Here is a 16,896-nt window from a genome sequence, read left to right as displayed (position 1 = left end):
TGCAGTAGCTGTAGCGGCCAAGGCCTAGCAAGGGTAGAGTGAGGACCTCACTGCTATATCGTCTACTAGGCGTGACCACACTATAAACCCTGCTAATAGTCTGCTTGACTATTGGAGATGTTAGGTATATTTGGTATCTAAGTCTCTGTCCACGCTGTGGACTAGTACGTGTGAGAAAGCACACGTGGTTCTGAACGTTCTAGCAGGGAACGCTTCATAACACTGTTGGAACCCCAGCCTCACCATTGAACACATTCTTGCCCTCGTCTTCTGAAGGAGCACTTGCGGCGGACTGCACCGCACTCAGCCAGGCTGGAATGTCGACTGGCTCAATGGGTAGATGGGCCACATCCAGGAGAGGGAGGGGTGCATCGGAAAGTAGCTTGTTTTCGATGCGCGATGTCGTACGTAACTTGGCATTGATGCTTTTTTCAGGACATGTAGCACCATTCGTCAATTCTAGTACTTTGGAGGAGCCATCCGAGCGCTTCTGCCGCTTCGACGGGGAAGTTTCGTCAGTGTCGTTGTCCAAGCAGGCTTCAGATCAGGAACGCCGTGAAGAGCGGGGAGCCAGGAATGACGCAGGAATGCCAGTCTGCCATCTGGAGACTATGGCAACCAAACTATTCGTAAGTTTATTTGTCATTCGGGGAGAAAGCCGTGTCAATGGAAACGTGTAGTCGGAAACCATTTTCTTGAAGTGGAGAATGACAAAGTAGGGATGCACACGAGAGAGGACATGAGGAAGTTGGTCGTATGGGGCATCGTAGCGGTGGGAAGAGCCGAGTGTCTGGCTGTGCAGCGGGACATCGAGTCTGGTAGGAACCAGCTCGTACTCATACAATTTATCTTCGTTTAACTAGCAAAGCTCATATTAAGCCACGGATGCGTTAATTAAAAACATCGCCAACGTACTGGGTAGCTGCTCCGACGATGATCATCGCCATGCCAATCAGGCCAGGAATAATTGTGCTTGGACATGTCGATGATGGAGTCGATGGCACTGCGTGTCGGGATCAGAGCCCAGCGCTTTGCTTGAAGGTGGGCATGCATGTCTGGGCATACTGTGGTACCAACGTGAGCAAGGACACAATGAGAAAGAAAGAAAGATTCCTCACAGGTTATGATATTTGATGGTGCTTCTAGATCGAGAGTATCCTTCGCCATACCCCAGTGCCACTCATAGGCATGCATCTAGTGACGATCACGTCAGTGGTGACAAGACCACCGAGACAAAAACGCACATAATGGATTTGTTCCTTCATGTCCAGTGGGATAAGATGATAGCACTGAGCAGGTGAGTCATCGTTGACAGTGGTGGAAAGTGACTCCAGCAGGAGAGGATCCGCCACAATTTCAGGGTCGACGTCGTTGACAACATTGGAAAGTAACTCCAGTGGTAAAGAATCCATTTCAACTTCAGAATTGGCAGTGGGTATTCAGAGGTGTCAATTGGTTGCTTGTGAGTGAAGAGACGACGGTGCGGGCAAGGAGCGACAGTACAGGATAAGCGGACTGACGCGTGAAACGGAATGCACAGTAGAGCAAGCTGCCGCTAGCCACGAGTTAAATCAACAAAATACGCGAAACACGGTCACTGACCCACTTGTCGATCGCATTCATTTCGTCGATCGCGTTGGTTTCTCTCGTTCCTTTTCATTCACATAGCAGCCGGTAGCACACCATGTCTCATAGAACTGAAGAGCCTCCAAAGTCTCTTGCCTGTACTCACTCTACTCGCTCTACTCGCTCTACTCGCTCTGTACACAGCCTTCATCCAGATCCAGCTCCAAATCGGAGATACAGCAATTCGGTCTCATTTGACCGGTCACCTGAGGTGCCTGAGAAGCCTAAAAATGCATTGAGCCCTGGCTCCAGGTCATACAAGGCCAAGTCTAATCGGCAGAGTCTTGTATCCCGAAATGTGTCACCTGCATCCCGAAACGCGCCACCTGTTACTCCTATTGGGAGAGTCCACGGACTGCCAAGGAAGTTCGTAGGAGGAAGGAAGCGAATTGAGGCACTTCTATATGGCGGAAAGCACTGTGTGATGGAAATGTGGAATTTTAAGATGGGCCCCGTTCACCTGACGCATATCCTGGCACGGGCAACCTCTGAAGAAATCGTGCATCATATATCACTCCTGAATGTTATATTGACTAATTGACTGCCTTAACAGACACGTCGATTGGAATATCACCTTGGTATGTTCCCTGATTCGTTGAACCTTGATTGCAGCCAGAACATTGCTTCCAGTAAGTATTTACTACAATCTGTTTCGCAGCTCTTGACTAGTTTCATTCAGTGTCACCGACGCAACACACATTGTATGACAGTGGCAAGACTGCCTGGCTCATGTCACCGGCAGTGCTGGACCAGCTGTTAGAAATCTTTGAACGTCGCTCACGGTTCACAGCAGAAGAGCGCCAGGTACAATTCTCAATTGTGGGTTATCCTTGTATCTTTTCTGATTAACGAGCCACTAACACCTGAGAATTCACCCAGGCATTTGAAATGCAAGCTTGGGAGTATCAAGTTGTTTCACTCAGCAAAGCCTGCCCATCCTTCGTCCGGGAAAGTCACCCAGGTGCAGCCCAAGAAATAATCAATTTTCCATACAATGTCCGTATAAAGAGCCAGGTTCACCCCGCATTCGTGTTCATGAGCACGACCACAAAGCTGCTGGCTCTCGGTAAAAAAAAACTCACGATGGGAAATTCCTGAAGAATACTCCTTGCTGTGCCACAGAATGCTCGATTACTGGACGGAGCATTTCGATATCATTCCATCAGAGATCTTTAATGCTTTCGTAGCACTTGATTACTTGAACTATTACCCGGACTATCACCAGTCGGACTATTCTGATGCCGAATCCGAGTCCTCGAGCGAGTTGAGCGACCTCACCGACTCGCCCTGCCCGTCCCATGGGTCCACCATGCCGGAGTCTCTGCCCATGTCCCGGAGTGAATCAATCGACTTCAGTGCAGCCCTATCCGCTTCGATGAGCGTTCGCAAACATTCCATCGCTAACGACGATGCTGCAGGTGTGGCCCCGAGGACACGCAGACGCTACACTACCAAGCAAGCAAGCACGTCGAATGCCTTTTACGCCACTAACCCCGTCAACACTCCCGATAATCCCTTCTATGACGACATCGCCCCATCATCCTATATCACTGAAAAGACTGACGATTGAGACTTCATGAAATGACTTCGACCCAATGTAGTCCTGTTGCGCTTATCTGTATGATTACCACGACCTTTCACGCAGCTTTTTCAATCTGAATATGATGTATTCTGCATCCTACTATACAACAGTGAAACAATGCCGTGCATGATGCTTGCTGGTTGACGTATCACAATTCAATCGTCATTCTGAGAAAAAAAGAAAAGAGTTTGCCACTAATACAACAATACGGCGTGACGAAACGGACAGAAAAACACTCATACAGTCCATGTCTGGAAGGTGCCGCCCTTCACGGACACTAAGGACAATGGAGGATATTGGCCAGGTGCTTAGCCTCTTCGTGGTAGTCACTGGGTATGATATGCCTCATGCACGGCCTATGATCCACTGTGAGCAATAATTCACGTTTCCATCCAATATACGGCTCACCAGCTGAGGTATGTCAATCGCCTTGGTGAATCCTACTTTGCGGCGCTCTACTCTTGTTAGAGATGACAGCCACTGCTGATCATAGAATGAATTCGGCAGGCCACGAACATATTGACGGTGGGATTTCGGGGAACCCGTCGACAGTTGGGACAGACGTGGCAGTGTTCGGTTTCCTCTAGCCTGAGGGACCGTAGATACAGTCCGATATGTGTCTATGGCATGACACAGCACGTCAAGATCTTCATGACGCCATGGCATTTTAGCGCGACGAACGACCTTAAAGTCCTGGCTGGCTTCATCGTCTGTGTGATCTGAGCTCATGCCCGTGACGTCGAGCATGTTAAGAGCGTCCTTGATGGTGCTCCAGAGTGGTTGTGCTGCAGTCTTGTTGGCGTTGATGATATTCATTCGCCGGTTAAATATCTGCGTGGTTGGTAAGTGATAGCACGCTTTTGATAAGCCATGATTGTACCCCTTGGCGGCGTGTGTTGCGACGTAATGCGGCATTCTCCTCACCGTTCTTCGGGAGTGCATCTGTTCTTCTCATATTATGGAGCTGCATGCGCACTCATCGCAACTTGGCAGTACAAGAGCGTTCAAGGCCAGGCTACGTAATAACGTCAGGATCAAAGGTCAGGGGAAATTCCTGACCAGACTTGATCCGTTGAAGGAAACTCTTTGACAACAAGAAGAGGAGTTCCTTGTTCCAAGGTGTGCTCAACTCGTGCTCCCAATCTATGAGCGGTTCGTCAATGTCTGGCCCATCGCCTAACCCATCTGCAAAAGCCTTGACTGCCGCTAGGGATGCGCTACGAGGCAGCTGACCTTTCGTGGGCAGGACACACTTGTCTCATAGATAGTCCCGGAAACGAGCCTATGAAGATGTCCACGGCCTGTTAACGAGTAATTGCAAGTGCGCACGTTAAGTAAATTGTTATCTCGAGGACCTGTTCGGCCCTGAGATCTGGTCGTAGATGGTTCTACGTCTCCAACTTCGTCCTCGTCTCCGTAATATCCTCTTTCATCAGCCTCAGCCCGGCTAGGGGCTTTCTTGTGTTCTGCCCGCATTGTGTTCAAGGCTTTCTGAACCCCTTTCTCAATGCCGTTTGCTACGGCAAGCGACATGGCCTGCATGAGTTTGGACAGTTCAGTATCATTGACAGATCCTGCTGGCGATGCACCTGATGTGCCTGATGGCAGGTCAGGATATGCAAGACCATTGTCTGTGAGCCGTGCGAAGGGCTCATTTGCGAAAGCAGACAGCGGTATGCCAGCAATAGGAGATTGTGTATTCCAGGCTTTGGCGGCAACGTTTTGGTCCTGATTGTTTCTCATAGGACGTTCATCCTCACGGGGCTTCACTCATCTGAATGCAGAGACATATGCAAAGGGGATGGACTCACCTCGGGCATTGATGCAATCTCAAAATGCACCACAGCACTGGAGGACGCAGTACGCTGTGCGCTCGGATGAGAGGCTTTACCGGGCAGGGGCGCATTCTGATGCTGGAACCTTGACTGCAGAATGACAGGTGCCATCTAGCAGCGCACAAATGAGACGAATGAGACAATGTTTTCACAGGGGAGCCGCATCAAACACGAACCTGAGCAGCCACTTGAGTTCCTCCTTCCGACATGCCTTGCATCATCTCATCTTCCGAGCTCTCTCCTTCGTCAAGGAGTTCTCCCACTTCCCTCTCACTCTCTGTACCGTGAGCGGCGATATATGTTTCCGGCTGGTAGTAGTCGTTAGAGTCAGCCGGAGTCATTTGGATTATATCGCTGTACGCACCGTCTGAGTGATCCACGGGTTTGAGCCCAACGTGAGCGGGGTGATATCCACTTGGGGTGCAGACACCTGAACGTAGTAGGCATAAAGGCAAACAAACAAGCGACAATGGGATGTGTACAGTGTGATGCCAAACGTACGCTGATCGACGGGTCTCAGAGGATGTACCGTCGACTGATTGTGCAGAGTGATCCAGAGGCGAGAGGTGATCCATTGAGTTTGGTTTCCTCGAGAATGAGATGTATGAGCTGTGAACTCCTTCATAAGTAAAGAAAGGCATACAGATGGAGCACTGCGTGAAATCATGAAAGCGGTGTTGCGGAAGTGGCAGAAGAATGAGCCAACGTACATTGCGAGAGGCACTAGGCGGGGATGCGCCGATCAGTGGAGTAAAGGTCGCAATTCTGACCCACTTTAAAAATCAGTGACCTATCGCATCTCCCACGCACCTCTGATGTGAATCTGATCCCCAAAGGCCAAGACCGCACTCAGAAACTGTCATCGCACTCAGAAAAGTGCTCCAAACGTGAAATCGTGCTCAATTGTCCATGCGATCGGGAACATCCATGGCACGTTGCGGAGATTGTATGATGGACATGTGGTTCGATGTGTCATACCAGAAGTGAGGATTCTTGCTTCGCGGATCGCGGATCAGTATTAATGCGGATCAAGAATGTCAGGCACAATTGTGAAGCGGACCTCGACAACACTAGGCGGGGATGCGCTTATCAGTGGAGTAATGCAGCGGGACCTCAATGATCGTTGCTGGCATCCTTGTGGCAAGAGGCACTAGGTGGGGATGCGCCTACCAGTGGAGTAATGCAGCGGACCTCGATTTTCGTTGCTTGCATCCTTGAGGCGGTAGATACTAGGCGGGGATGTGCCGATCCAGTAGTAATGCAGGACCTCGATATTTTACTTGCATCCTAGGTACTATAGGCGGGGATGCGCCAATAGTGCGCCGTCCCATCGTTTGTTTGGAATGAATTGACTCTGGGACCCGTCAGAGTGACCCGGCGGGTCCCATTACACGGTATCAATGACTGTTCTAATCTACCTACAAGGGAGGGACGAGAAGATGAAAGTAAGAAAAGAAGAGAGCGAAAGCGCCGTGGTGCGTCTATAACCCGTGCCTCAGTGCCAGCCTGCCCTACAGTGGCGTCTAAGCCCCGTGACTCAGCGCCAGCCTGCCCTACAGTGGCTGATCTCAAAACGCGTCATCGGGCCACAATAATTTCTCTTTCGCGTCCTACAACGAGGACGCATATGATTGGGGTTTTGAACTCAGAAAAGTGGATCCAGTCGTATTTTAGATCAGTCTCCGATAGCAGACACGTTTGAGGATCCGAGGAGGTGGGCCCGCACTCGCACCTGTCAGCGGACGAAGAATTGTGATTGCACAAAGGTCACACTAGCACCTGTCGGCGGACAAGTCCTCTCCGCCGTCAACCCCGCATCGATAGCTTCATGAATGGGCATGCTAGTACGTCTCCACTCGTATTTGATATGGCAACCTGCTCATCTCTCCTCCGCGCATGCGACGTGAATTTCTTTGCTTGCGAACACCCCCATCTCGTCCTGAAATTCGCATCGACGTCTTCACAGTCAACGATCGGCATGCTAGTACGCCTCCACCCGCATCTGATACCTTTTCCGCCTAATCCTCTTCACACTCGGCGTGTATTTCTGTGCCCGCGGACCTCGTTTGGCTTGTATATAATATGCGTTTAGGTTGGTGGTCTGCGTTCACGTCACTAGTCCCGCATGAAGGTATGTACACAATGCCTTTCGTTCAGTAAACGACTTGACAATTTGTCTAGTTCACTCTCAAAAAAACCTTTGCCGCCCACGCGGACCCGATCAACATAGTTTCGCTCAGTGATGACAGTGCCGTCCTGTTGACTGGCGGTGAGGATCCATGCTATTCTAGTGCCACTCAGTGATGACGTACCTTGCAGCTGATGATGGCTACCTCATGATCTGGAACATGCAGTCGGGCGAGAAGATACAAGAGATTCCTTGCTTCTTTCATGGTGCAATCAGCGCCATCTCTTGGCTTGGCGAGGCGCTTTCATTCGTGTTTGGGTCCTCAGATGGAGTTTTGCACCTCTATCGAAGGCCTGATTTGAGTGTTAGTGTGGTGTTCTACTTTCCTCTTCCAACTTGCTCAGTGAGATTTCTTGTAGAGCATGTTTGAGGTGTCATCACTGACGATTGCCCACGATGATACTGTCCAAGACATCAAGTTCGACCGAAACCATCGCCGGGTTGCGAGTGTCGGAGGAGGCTCTGCACAGGTCTGGACACTCAATTCCAGCGGTGAGTAACGATATATATCACGTCTTTGCGTTAATATATTCGTTTATTCAGGAGTTCTGGAAAGTGTGATCAAAGTGTCTCCTCACCAGGACGTCCTGGCAAGTTCGATTCACTTCTGCGATCAAGGCGCGAGCATCGTGGCATGCTTCTTAGAGTCTCATGAAATGTCCGTCGTCATCCATGTACTTTTGTACATGCACACCGTAAGACCTTTCCTATAGATTCTGCTACGGCATTGAGCCCTGGACCCTGAAATGGGCAAAGCAAGTCCCTACTCACATGTAAGTGTGCTTTTTGTTGGTGTATTTCCTAGGTTGATCACTGTCCACTATAGTGGGCATTCCATTCTTTCGCAAGACGATGAGTTCATTTTCATCACTAATCTCGTCAACGGTGTCGACCAGTACAAATTTCCATCCCTCGAGCGACTCAGGTCATATACATATCCAATTGTTCACAACCGAATCATGCAGATTGCGACTTTCGGTACAAATATCGTTGTAGGTGGAGATGACGGGTTTGCCCGTCTCTTCGACAGTAGAACGGGTCGTTTGGTCGAATGTCTCAACCATTCTAGTGGTGCGTGCAAGGGTTCAAACCTTTCTTAGGTCGTGCTGGACTCTGACTCGCTCTGAAGGTGCACTAGTTCAAGTTGTCACTGTGAGCCTGTGTGCATTGATATTTGTTATTATCTGACGTCTTTGCTGTCCCAGACAAAGGAGAATGCACAAGGCTTTATGGTAATTACTGCGACCACCGAAAGCGGGCCATCGCAGGTGAAAGTTTGGTCACATGTGAGTAAACCGCCGGGCGCTGATGTATTTGTCTTGCTATCAACTCACGCCGCGCAGGTCTTGCAGGGCAAGAGAGAATTCGGTGGCATTGCCACTGATCAAGGGACTTCCTGGCCGCAGCTGTTACTCGTCGCATTTCTAGGAGCCGCTTTCATGAGCTTCATAGCTTCGGGTGCTCATATGCGTCTCGCCGTCATAATCTGGTCATTGTTGAAAGCCACGGCCACCACTTTGAGAGATTTGTAGCAGAATAACTTACGCAGAGTGTTCCTTTGAAGGAACAGTTGATGGCACATTGAGTGGGCCGATCGGCAGGGTACTTAGCGGGCCGATTGATTTTGTGTTGTACGAAATTTTGTATATGTGATTCGTTTTATGCATACTGTAGATTTCATAAATCGGGCCGATGCTCGCATTCTGAGATTTGCGGGCTATGTAAAGTATTACGGAACGGTGTACCCGAATGCTAGAGTAAAAGGCTAAGTCTATAGAGTTATTTACTACCGCCCGGCATGTCGGCACATGTTCAGACTATGCAATCGTGACTGTTTCTTCCCAAATATGGAATGTATGATTGTGAACTTGACAAGGCTGCATTTCCTTAATCTATGGTTTACAATATGCAACGACCCTCTGCTCAGCCATACATCGTAGATTTGTGATCCGGCATGTCATAGAGTCAAATACCGTAGCCATAGGTCACCGTTTGTCGTGGCGTCTACTAAGCATTTGCCACGGGGCAAAACGGTCGCATGTCTGCGGTGTGACATATCTACTACTCGCTCCCGCTGATTGCTATGAATTCACTGCCTAGTAGCCTGTCATTCGCGACTCCACGTACCCCACGCCAAGCGTTCCTGAATCCTGTGTGCACATTAGTCCTTGTAAAGCTGGTCTAACCCACAGCCTTGCGTATACTATTCTCGTCAGAATCGCCTGTTGCGTATACTATTCTCGTCAGAATCGCCTGCCATTATACTGATGCGCTTCATAAGCCTGTTGTCAGAGAAGGTGACTGGAACACTTGACTCAGAATCAGTGGATGAGATCACAATTTGCTTTTATTCCCTCTATATCCCCAGATACTGAAAGATAAGCTGGACCTTGTGGCATACCGCATTTATATCACATCCGCATGATGTATGCTTCGCGAAGGCGACGTTCTGCATCCGAAACCACATGCACTATACCTTTTTTGTTGAATACGATTTATATCCCGCGTGCCGTAACTACGACAGACAGCGGCCTGCAACTTTGGGTACGGTGGTTTGGACGTAAGGCGGGCCGGGACGGCGAGGGCGTGAAGACAGGGAGATTACTGGGTGACGGAGGTAGCCACGTGCGTGACCATGATAATACTGTATGTTGATGCCAGCGCAAGGATCGGGGCCACGAGAACCATCACAGCTCTTCTCCAATCCACGCTATCAGATGGATGGTCAGCTGAGCATTTCGGAGCCTTTTTATCTGCACTCGAGAACTCCGTGCGTTTCGGTCGACATGACTGATCTCCTTCGTTTCCCAGCTCGTTCAAGGCTCGGCGGAAATATTCTGGGTGTGATGATGTGTCCTTATGTGTACTAACTGTGGGTAGGAAGCGTATTTCAAGGTACCAACACACCTGCACCGCGGCCGTGCTTGATCACCCTCCAGCAGTTGTCAGGCGATCGAGATGACTCTAATATCTGCTGCCCTCAACAACCTTGACGTGGGCAGTAGCATGCTGCTTCCAGTCTCCCTAAGCGTTGTTCGTACTGTATTTTGTCTGTCGCTACCTTCACAGATTGTGACCCGTGAATAACACAGGTTGCCCACATTGTCTTCAGGAAGTTCGAGCCAAGGGAGTTATTACCTCTCGCTGCTCTACTGGTTGTAGTGCCTGCCATACTGGCCTACTTGCTATGCAACGCTCGCGATTCATTCATTTGGACGTCATCGGCCGCATATCTGAGCTACTACGCAGCATTATTGACATCTACCGTCATATACCGGTTGTCTCCTCTGCATCCAATGGCAAAACACCCCGGTCCGATCATGTGTAAGATTTCCAAGATATGGCTGGCGTATATTGTATCTCGGGGTAAACTACACGTTTATCTGCGTCAATTGCACGAAACGTATGGACCTGTTGTCCGAGTTGGTATGTCTACCCCTCTTACCGGCCAAAATCTGGCCGCCTATTTCTGCAATAGGACCCAATGAATTATCCATTGTGGATGCCGACTTGATTCCGTATATTATGGGACCCGATGGCATGCCGAAGGGCCCTCGTACGTCGCTAAATTACCCATTGCTTCGACGTTTAATAACGTCGTCTATGTGTCAGTTTGGAGCGGGCGTCGCATTGCAGGAAGGAGCGGCAACGCGAAGGACCCACGAGGCAACCTCATCGCTGCTCGGGATAAGCGAGTTCATGCTGAGGCCAGGCGAGTATGGAATCGCGCATTCACGCCTGCCTTCATCAAGGCATATGAACCTATCATTACCCGACGTTTGGAGGAGTTGATGGATAGACTCAGAGAAGCCACGACACAACGCAAACAAGTTGATGTTGCGCAATTGTTGAGCTGGTTCGCGTAAGTGATCTCATGAAATATCTTTGTCGCGTAGTAACGCACAACCTCTGTCCCAGCTTTGATTTCATGGGTGACATGGTGTACGTCTTTGGTTGGTCACTTTGAATTATTGTTTTATCTTGTCGTTCCCAGATTCGGGGCTTCATTCAACCTGCTAGGAGACGGCGACAAAAGTGGCCTATGGCACATTCTGGAGTCGGGCCTCTAGTGAGATAACTTGCTCACCGCCGGAGACGTCCGCTCACCATTGGAAATGGTTGAAGTCTGCCATCACTGACAGAACAGATTCCATGGATTGCAAAAATCATAATTTATCTGCCGTTCGTCGGCAAGCAGATGAAGACCTTAGGACAGTTTGCCTACCAGCAGGCCACCCGCAGACTAAACGAGGGCTCACCTCACAAGGATTTATTTTATCACCTTGTAGGTTTCTTCGAGTTCATGCCTCCAAATTACTGAGATGATACTGGTACAGCTGAATGAAGGCCATGAAGATGATTCTGAACCGGTGCCGTGTTCAATGCTTGTTAACAATGCGGTTACCGCCATTATAGCAGGCTCCGATACAACTGCCACCGCACTGAGCTGTGTATTCTATTTCATGCTCTCTCGCCCTGAGTGCTATGCTCGCCTGCGTGACGAGGTAGACACAACGTTCCCCGCAGGAGAAGGCCTCGCAAACGATAGTACGAAGTTTGCCAATATGGCTTATCTCAACGCTGTCATGTATGTCCGAACATGTTGACTCTACTAAACCGTATTGAATGACGGGCCGTGCATGGCAGAAACGAGACCCTTCGTCTCTATCCGTCTCTCCTTACCTGCTTACAACGTGCTCCCACAGCTGGCAGTGGCGGCCACATGATTGGTACCAAGTAAGCGTGATACTTCGTGAAAGATTGCGCGCAACACGACGTTATGTTCCTTGCAGATTCTTTATTCCGGAACACTCGGCCGTGCTCGTGCCACCATACGTGCTTCATCGCGATCCTCAATACTTCTCTCCCAACCCAGACGAGTTCAACCCGGATCGTTGGCTGATGGCGGGCAAGGACGAGAATATAGTTCTCAATACAAACGCTTATATTCCATTCTCGACTGGAGCGATGAATTGCATCGGGAAGCCCCTGGCGCTGCTCGAACTGCGCATGGTCATCGTAAATCTCCTGCGTACCTTCGATTTCGGCTTGGCCAAAGGATACAATCCGGAGCAGTGGGACGCTGACGTACACGATTATTTCGTGATTCAGAAGGGCCCTCTACCTTCAATCGTACAGCTGCGATAGTAGTGATACAGATAGATCTGGAATCGTCTCATCGATGTAGTTGATATATCCGAATTTGTTTGTACTTTATCGCTGTCATGCTTTCGAACTGCTGGATATTGACAGACGCGCAAAGCGCGCAATGCACGAAGACACAGCAAGGTGGTCTTTCATTCCAAGTACGCGTGAGGTTTTTCGAACGTCTTCGCGTATAAGATTCCTCCGCGGGCACAGGAAAGCGGGGGAACCGCCTGAGTCACACATGGACTCTGAGAGTTGCGATACAATAGACACCGGAGGTTGCCACGTCAGTTCAAGCGCTACGCGCCCAAACATTTCTGCGATCGTACTTATACCCGGCCTTCCCTTGGCCTGCATCCTTCGACGGCCGTTCTTCGTTGCTCAAAATTGACATCCGCTTGCTGAAGCCTGCCATCGCTCTGGTGCATAGCCGCCTTGTAGAATTATGATCGCCATAGACGCACCCTGGACGAAATCGGCCGAAGAGATCCTACAATACTACTCAGTAAATCCTGCTCGAGGCTTGACGACAGATCTTGCTTTGAAACATGCTGAACTTTACGGGAAGAATGGTATGCATTCATGAGACCTTGACTATCCTGTTTGACTAAACGAAATCCGTCAGAACTATCGGAAGAGCCGCCCACACCTCTCTGGGAGCTCATCCTTGAGCAATTCAAGGATCAGCTCGTACTCATCCTCCTGGCCTCTGCTATAATCTCTTTCGTCCTAGCTCTATTCGAAGACTCGGAAGGGGCAAGTTGGTGGAGTGCTTTCGTAGAGCCTGTGGTCATCCTGCTCATTCTAGTCGCAAATGCGACTGTGGGTGTGATACAAGAGACCAACGCAGAGAAGGCTATTGAAGTGAGAGTAATTTGCCTCAGATGTCTGCGCTTGTCCTCATTCGTATCCAGGCGTTGAAGGAGTATTCTCCCGATGAGGCGAAGGTCGTCCGTAATGGCAAACTTACGCGCATCCACGCCTCCGAGCTTGTTCCTGGAGACATCATCTCCCTTGCAGTAGGCGATAAAGTGCCTGCGGATTGCAGGCTACTTACTGTCTCATCCACGAACCTCCGCATTGACCAAGCTATATTGACTGGCGAGAGCGTCAGCGTCAACAAAACAACGGACCTTGTCAAGGATCCGAGAGCTGTCAACCAGGACATGACGAATATGCTCTTTGCGGTGAGTTGTACATTCCTCCTAGAGCCATAGCATTCGTGACATCCTGTGTAGGGCACCAGCGTTGTCAGTGGTAAAGCTGCTGCAGTTGTGGTCTTCACCGGTCAGCATACCGCTATTGGTGACATTCACAAGTCAATCACTTCTCAAATCAGTGAGAAGACCCCGCTCAAGCGCAAGCTCGATGATTTTGGTGATATGCTCGCTAAGGTCATTTCTGTGATCTGCATTCTCGTTTGGATTGTCAATTACAAGCATTTTTGGGATCCCGCACACGGAAGTGCTCTCAAGGGTGCGGTGTATTACTTCAAAATTGCCGTCGCACTTGCTGTTGCCGCTATACCCGAAGGGCTGGCTGCTGTTATCACTGCATGTCTCGCGCTGGGTACTCAGAAAATGGCGCACAAGAATGCCATAGTCAGGAACTTGCCCAGTGTGGAGACGTTGGGATGCACGAATGTCATATGTTCTGACAAGACGGGTACATTGACCACTAACCAAATGAGCGTGTCAAAGGTCCGTAAAATGTTTGAGGAGTAGTGATTTCTATCTAAATTAGCTGATTATCCAGTTCTCGGTGATCGACTCAACAACTGGGTCACCCAAAGAGTATACAGTAGAAGGGACAACTTATGCACCTCATGGGTTGGTTAAGTCTGCTGATGGCAAAGATGCCTCTGCTGAACTTCGTTCGAAGTCGATCCAACGTCTGGCCGAGATCAGCGCAATCTGTAATGACGCAAAGATTGTCTATCATCCGGTTAGCCCTTAATCTGCTATGGCATCGTCAACTGTGGCTAAACGAATTTGCATCTAGGAAAAGTCCTCGTATGCTAACGTTGGAGAGCCTACTGAAGCTGCACTGAAGGTCCTAGCGGAGAAGCTGCCGTGTCCTGACGCGGAATTTTCCAAATCACTTTCGTCCTTGGACCCGTCGTCTCGCGCTAGCGCTGTTAGCGAGTTCTACGAACATCACATCCACCGAGTATCAACTTTCGAGTTCTCTCGTGATCGCAAAATGATGTCGGTGCTTGGTCGCAAGGATGGTAGTGGTGTCCTCTATGCGAAGGGTGCGCCTGAGTCTATCCTCGGCCAGTGCACGTCGGTACTCGTGGGCGAAAACACTATTCCTATCACACCTGAGCTGCACGCTGCCATTCACAAGCAGGTCATCGCATACGGCTCTCAAGGGCTCCGCACGCTCGCTCTCGCATATGCCGATGGACGACCTCTGGAGGCTAGTTACTATCGGACTGACAATACGGCGGACTACATCCAGTTCGAGCGAGACATGACTTTTGTCGCTCTTGTGGGCATGCTTGATCCTCCTCGTCCCGAAGTACCAGCTGCAGTGGCCAACTGCAAAGCTGCCGGTATCCGCGTCATCTGTATTACCGGTGACAACAAGGACACTGCGGAGACAATCTGCAGAAAGGTGGGAATCTTTGGGCCTGATGAAGACCTCACTGGGAAGAGTTACACCGGAAGGGAATTCGACGAGCTAAGCGACGAAGAGAAGCTCAAGGCTGTGATGAGGGCAGGTCTATTCTGCCGTACAGACCCAAGGCATAAGAGTCAGCTCGTGGATCTTCTGCAGAGTCAGGGACTTGTAGTTGCTATGGTATGCCTGCTCACTGTCCTGATTATACCGGAGTCTCACATTCAATTCCTAGACTGGTGATGGCGTCAATGATGCTCCAGCTCTGAAGAAGGCCGATATCGGAGTCGCCATGGGAAGCGGCACCGATGTCGCCAAGTTGGCAGCTGACATGGTTCTTGCCGATTCTAACTTCGCCACGATCGAATTGGCAGTAGAGGAAGGCAGGCTGATCTATAACAACACGAAGCAGTTCATTCGCTACCTCAGTGCGTATGTATCGTTGCTGCAGCTCTGCTCTTTCTGACTTCCCCGCAGTCTCTTCTAATATCGGCGAAGTCGTCAGGTAACGCAGCCTGGCTTCCCGATTGAAGAAAGGCATCCTCGCTGACATTGCGTCTGTAGCATATTCTTGACTGTGCTCTTGGGCATGCCCGAGGCACTGATTCCGGTGCAGTTGTTATGGGTGAACCTCGTGACCGACAGTCTACCAGCGACTGCTCTGGGATTCAATCCTTCAGATCACAATATCATGCGCGTTCCTCCACGTAACAATCGGGAACGACTTGTCGGACCATGGTTATTCATGCGATACATGATCATCGGCACCTACGTCGGCTGCGCCACAGTTGCAGGATACGCTTGGTGGTTCATGTATTACAGCGGAGGCCCACAAATTTCCTTTTGGCAATTGGTGAGTTGATGACGTTGACTGGTGTGAAAATATGAGCTGACCGTCGGATAGACGCACTTTCACCAATGCTCGTCACTGTTTCCAGAAGTCGGTTGCGAGATGTTCACCAATGAGATGGCCCATCACGCGACGACGATGAGCTTGTCCATCCTGGTTACCGTCGAAATGTTTAATGCGATGAACTCGCTCTCTGAGAATGAGAGTCTGCTTGCGCTTCCTCTCTGGAAGAACCCATTCCTTGTAGCTGCGATCACGTTGAGCATGGTCCTTCACCTGGGCATTTTATATATACCGTTCTTCACGGTAAGCCCAACCGAATATAATGAGCATACAGACATACTAATTGTGCGCATAGACGTTGTTCTCCATCACACCACTCAACTGGGTTGAGTGGAAAGCGGTGTTGTACTTCAGTGCGCCTGTCATTCTGATTGACGAGGTCTTGAAGTTCATTTCAGTAAGTAGCTGGCATGTTTAGGTGCACCATTGCTGATCACTCCATTCATAGGCGACCTTTGTTGCCCCGGCTTCCAAAACCAAGACGGACTAATAGTACGTAAAGTCCTCTACGAGCCATCATTGTATAGCACGTACTGTAGATGGATGGAAGCAATCCTTCTCCGATGATGAAGGATTGTTCTATCTGTCGGCTTAATGCGCCGGCGGTATATAAAATGTTTAAAAAAAGGCTTAATGTGCGGGAGCACTGGTATTGCATGTTCCGTACCGCTTCTCCAACAAAAGAAGTGTGCATCGGATGGTTGAACAACGGACGCTGTTATGAGGAGCTCAACTGAGAGTATGCTCGAATATACAGGGATGATGACCACATCGATGATCGGGCCGTTCAATGACGCTCGGTAAGCTCGAACTTCCGCATCATGATATGCAATTTGTCTTTCTGAAGTACGCCCATGTGCGTGCTTGATGATACGGTCAGCAATATGTAGCATGCGGCTGCTATATTATTATACGAATGAACTTTATCGGGCTCTACCATTAAATGAGATCGAGAGGAGTCCGAAAGATCGACGAACTGCGT

General features: G+C 49.8%; 6 protein-coding genes across 6 annotated transcripts; 4 read left to right on the top strand and 2 right to left on the bottom strand.

Annotated features, from left to right (window-relative positions):
• Window positions 1-544: 544 nt before the first annotated feature.
• LAESUDRAFT_755184 (uncharacterized protein) lies at window positions 545-1,412 on the bottom strand (the record flags this gene model as incomplete). Its single annotated transcript, XM_040912000.1, has 4 exons — window positions 545-859; window positions 916-1,064; window positions 1,119-1,194; window positions 1,245-1,412. 4 exons carry the CDS (start codon window positions 1,410-1,412, stop codon window positions 545-547), a joined length of 708 nt encoding a protein of 235 aa, XP_040769288.1.
• Window positions 1,413-1,684: 272 nt separating this feature from the next.
• Window positions 1,685-3,196, top strand: LAESUDRAFT_711016 (uncharacterized protein; the record flags this gene model as incomplete). The annotated part of the gene is made up of 5 exons (XM_040906809.1): window positions 1,685-2,125; window positions 2,180-2,255; window positions 2,306-2,430; window positions 2,506-2,692; window positions 2,814-3,196. 5 exons carry the CDS (start codon window positions 1,685-1,687, stop codon window positions 3,194-3,196), a joined length of 1,212 nt encoding a protein of 403 aa, XP_040769287.1.
• A 338-nt stretch (window positions 3,197-3,534) lies between these two features.
• On the bottom strand, window positions 3,535-5,618 carry LAESUDRAFT_755182 (uncharacterized protein; the record flags this gene model as incomplete). Its single annotated transcript, XM_040911999.1, has 9 exons — window positions 3,535-3,564; window positions 3,617-4,039; window positions 4,089-4,172; window positions 4,236-4,460; window positions 4,538-4,972; window positions 5,020-5,154; window positions 5,220-5,351; window positions 5,408-5,473; window positions 5,526-5,618. The coding sequence occupies 9 exons, from the start codon at window positions 5,616-5,618 to the stop codon at window positions 3,535-3,537; spliced, it is 1,623 nt and encodes a 540-aa protein (XP_040769286.1).
• A 1,550-nt stretch (window positions 5,619-7,168) lies between these two features.
• On the top strand, window positions 7,169-8,763 carry LAESUDRAFT_755181 (WD40 repeat-like protein; the record flags this gene model as incomplete). The annotated part of the gene is made up of 10 exons (XM_040911998.1): window positions 7,169-7,174; window positions 7,225-7,312; window positions 7,363-7,535; window positions 7,591-7,723; window positions 7,775-7,889; window positions 7,945-8,004; window positions 8,058-8,302; window positions 8,361-8,383; window positions 8,437-8,499; window positions 8,575-8,763. The coding sequence occupies 10 exons, from the start codon at window positions 7,169-7,171 to the stop codon at window positions 8,761-8,763; spliced, it is 1,095 nt and encodes a 364-aa protein (XP_040769285.1).
• A 1,381-nt stretch (window positions 8,764-10,144) lies between these two features.
• Window positions 10,145-12,499, top strand: LAESUDRAFT_692519 (cytochrome P450). The gene is made up of 10 exons (XM_040906130.1): window positions 10,145-10,264; window positions 10,324-10,657; window positions 10,710-10,787; window positions 10,844-11,093; window positions 11,150-11,173; window positions 11,226-11,300; window positions 11,357-11,516; window positions 11,569-11,819; window positions 11,879-11,968; window positions 12,025-12,499. Exons 1-10 carry the CDS (start codon window positions 10,190-10,192, stop codon window positions 12,377-12,379), a joined length of 1,692 nt encoding a protein of 563 aa, XP_040769284.1. The 5' UTR covers window positions 10,145-10,189; the 3' UTR covers window positions 12,380-12,499.
• Window positions 12,500-12,696: 197 nt separating this feature from the next.
• On the top strand, window positions 12,697-16,626 carry LAESUDRAFT_671650 (calcium-transporting ATPase). The gene is made up of 12 exons (XM_040905468.1): window positions 12,697-12,951; window positions 13,005-13,243; window positions 13,294-13,566; window positions 13,618-14,079; window positions 14,135-14,323; window positions 14,381-15,184; window positions 15,237-15,429; window positions 15,479-15,506; window positions 15,566-15,854; window positions 15,906-16,157; window positions 16,210-16,311; window positions 16,363-16,626. The coding sequence occupies exons 1-12, from the start codon at window positions 12,825-12,827 to the stop codon at window positions 16,402-16,404; spliced, it is 3,000 nt and encodes a 999-aa protein (XP_040769283.1). The 5' UTR covers window positions 12,697-12,824; the 3' UTR covers window positions 16,405-16,626.
• The last annotated feature ends 270 nt before the right edge of the window (window positions 16,627-16,896 follow it).

The sequence above is a fragment of the Laetiporus sulphureus genome (assembly GCF_001632365.1).
Source record: "Laetiporus sulphureus 93-53 unplaced genomic scaffold LAESUscaffold_3, whole genome shotgun sequence".
Taxonomy (NCBI): domain Eukaryota; kingdom Fungi; phylum Basidiomycota; class Agaricomycetes; order Polyporales; family Laetiporaceae; genus Laetiporus; species Laetiporus sulphureus.
Note: the sequence above shows the minus strand (reverse complement) of the source record. Positions and strands in the feature narration are given on the sequence as shown.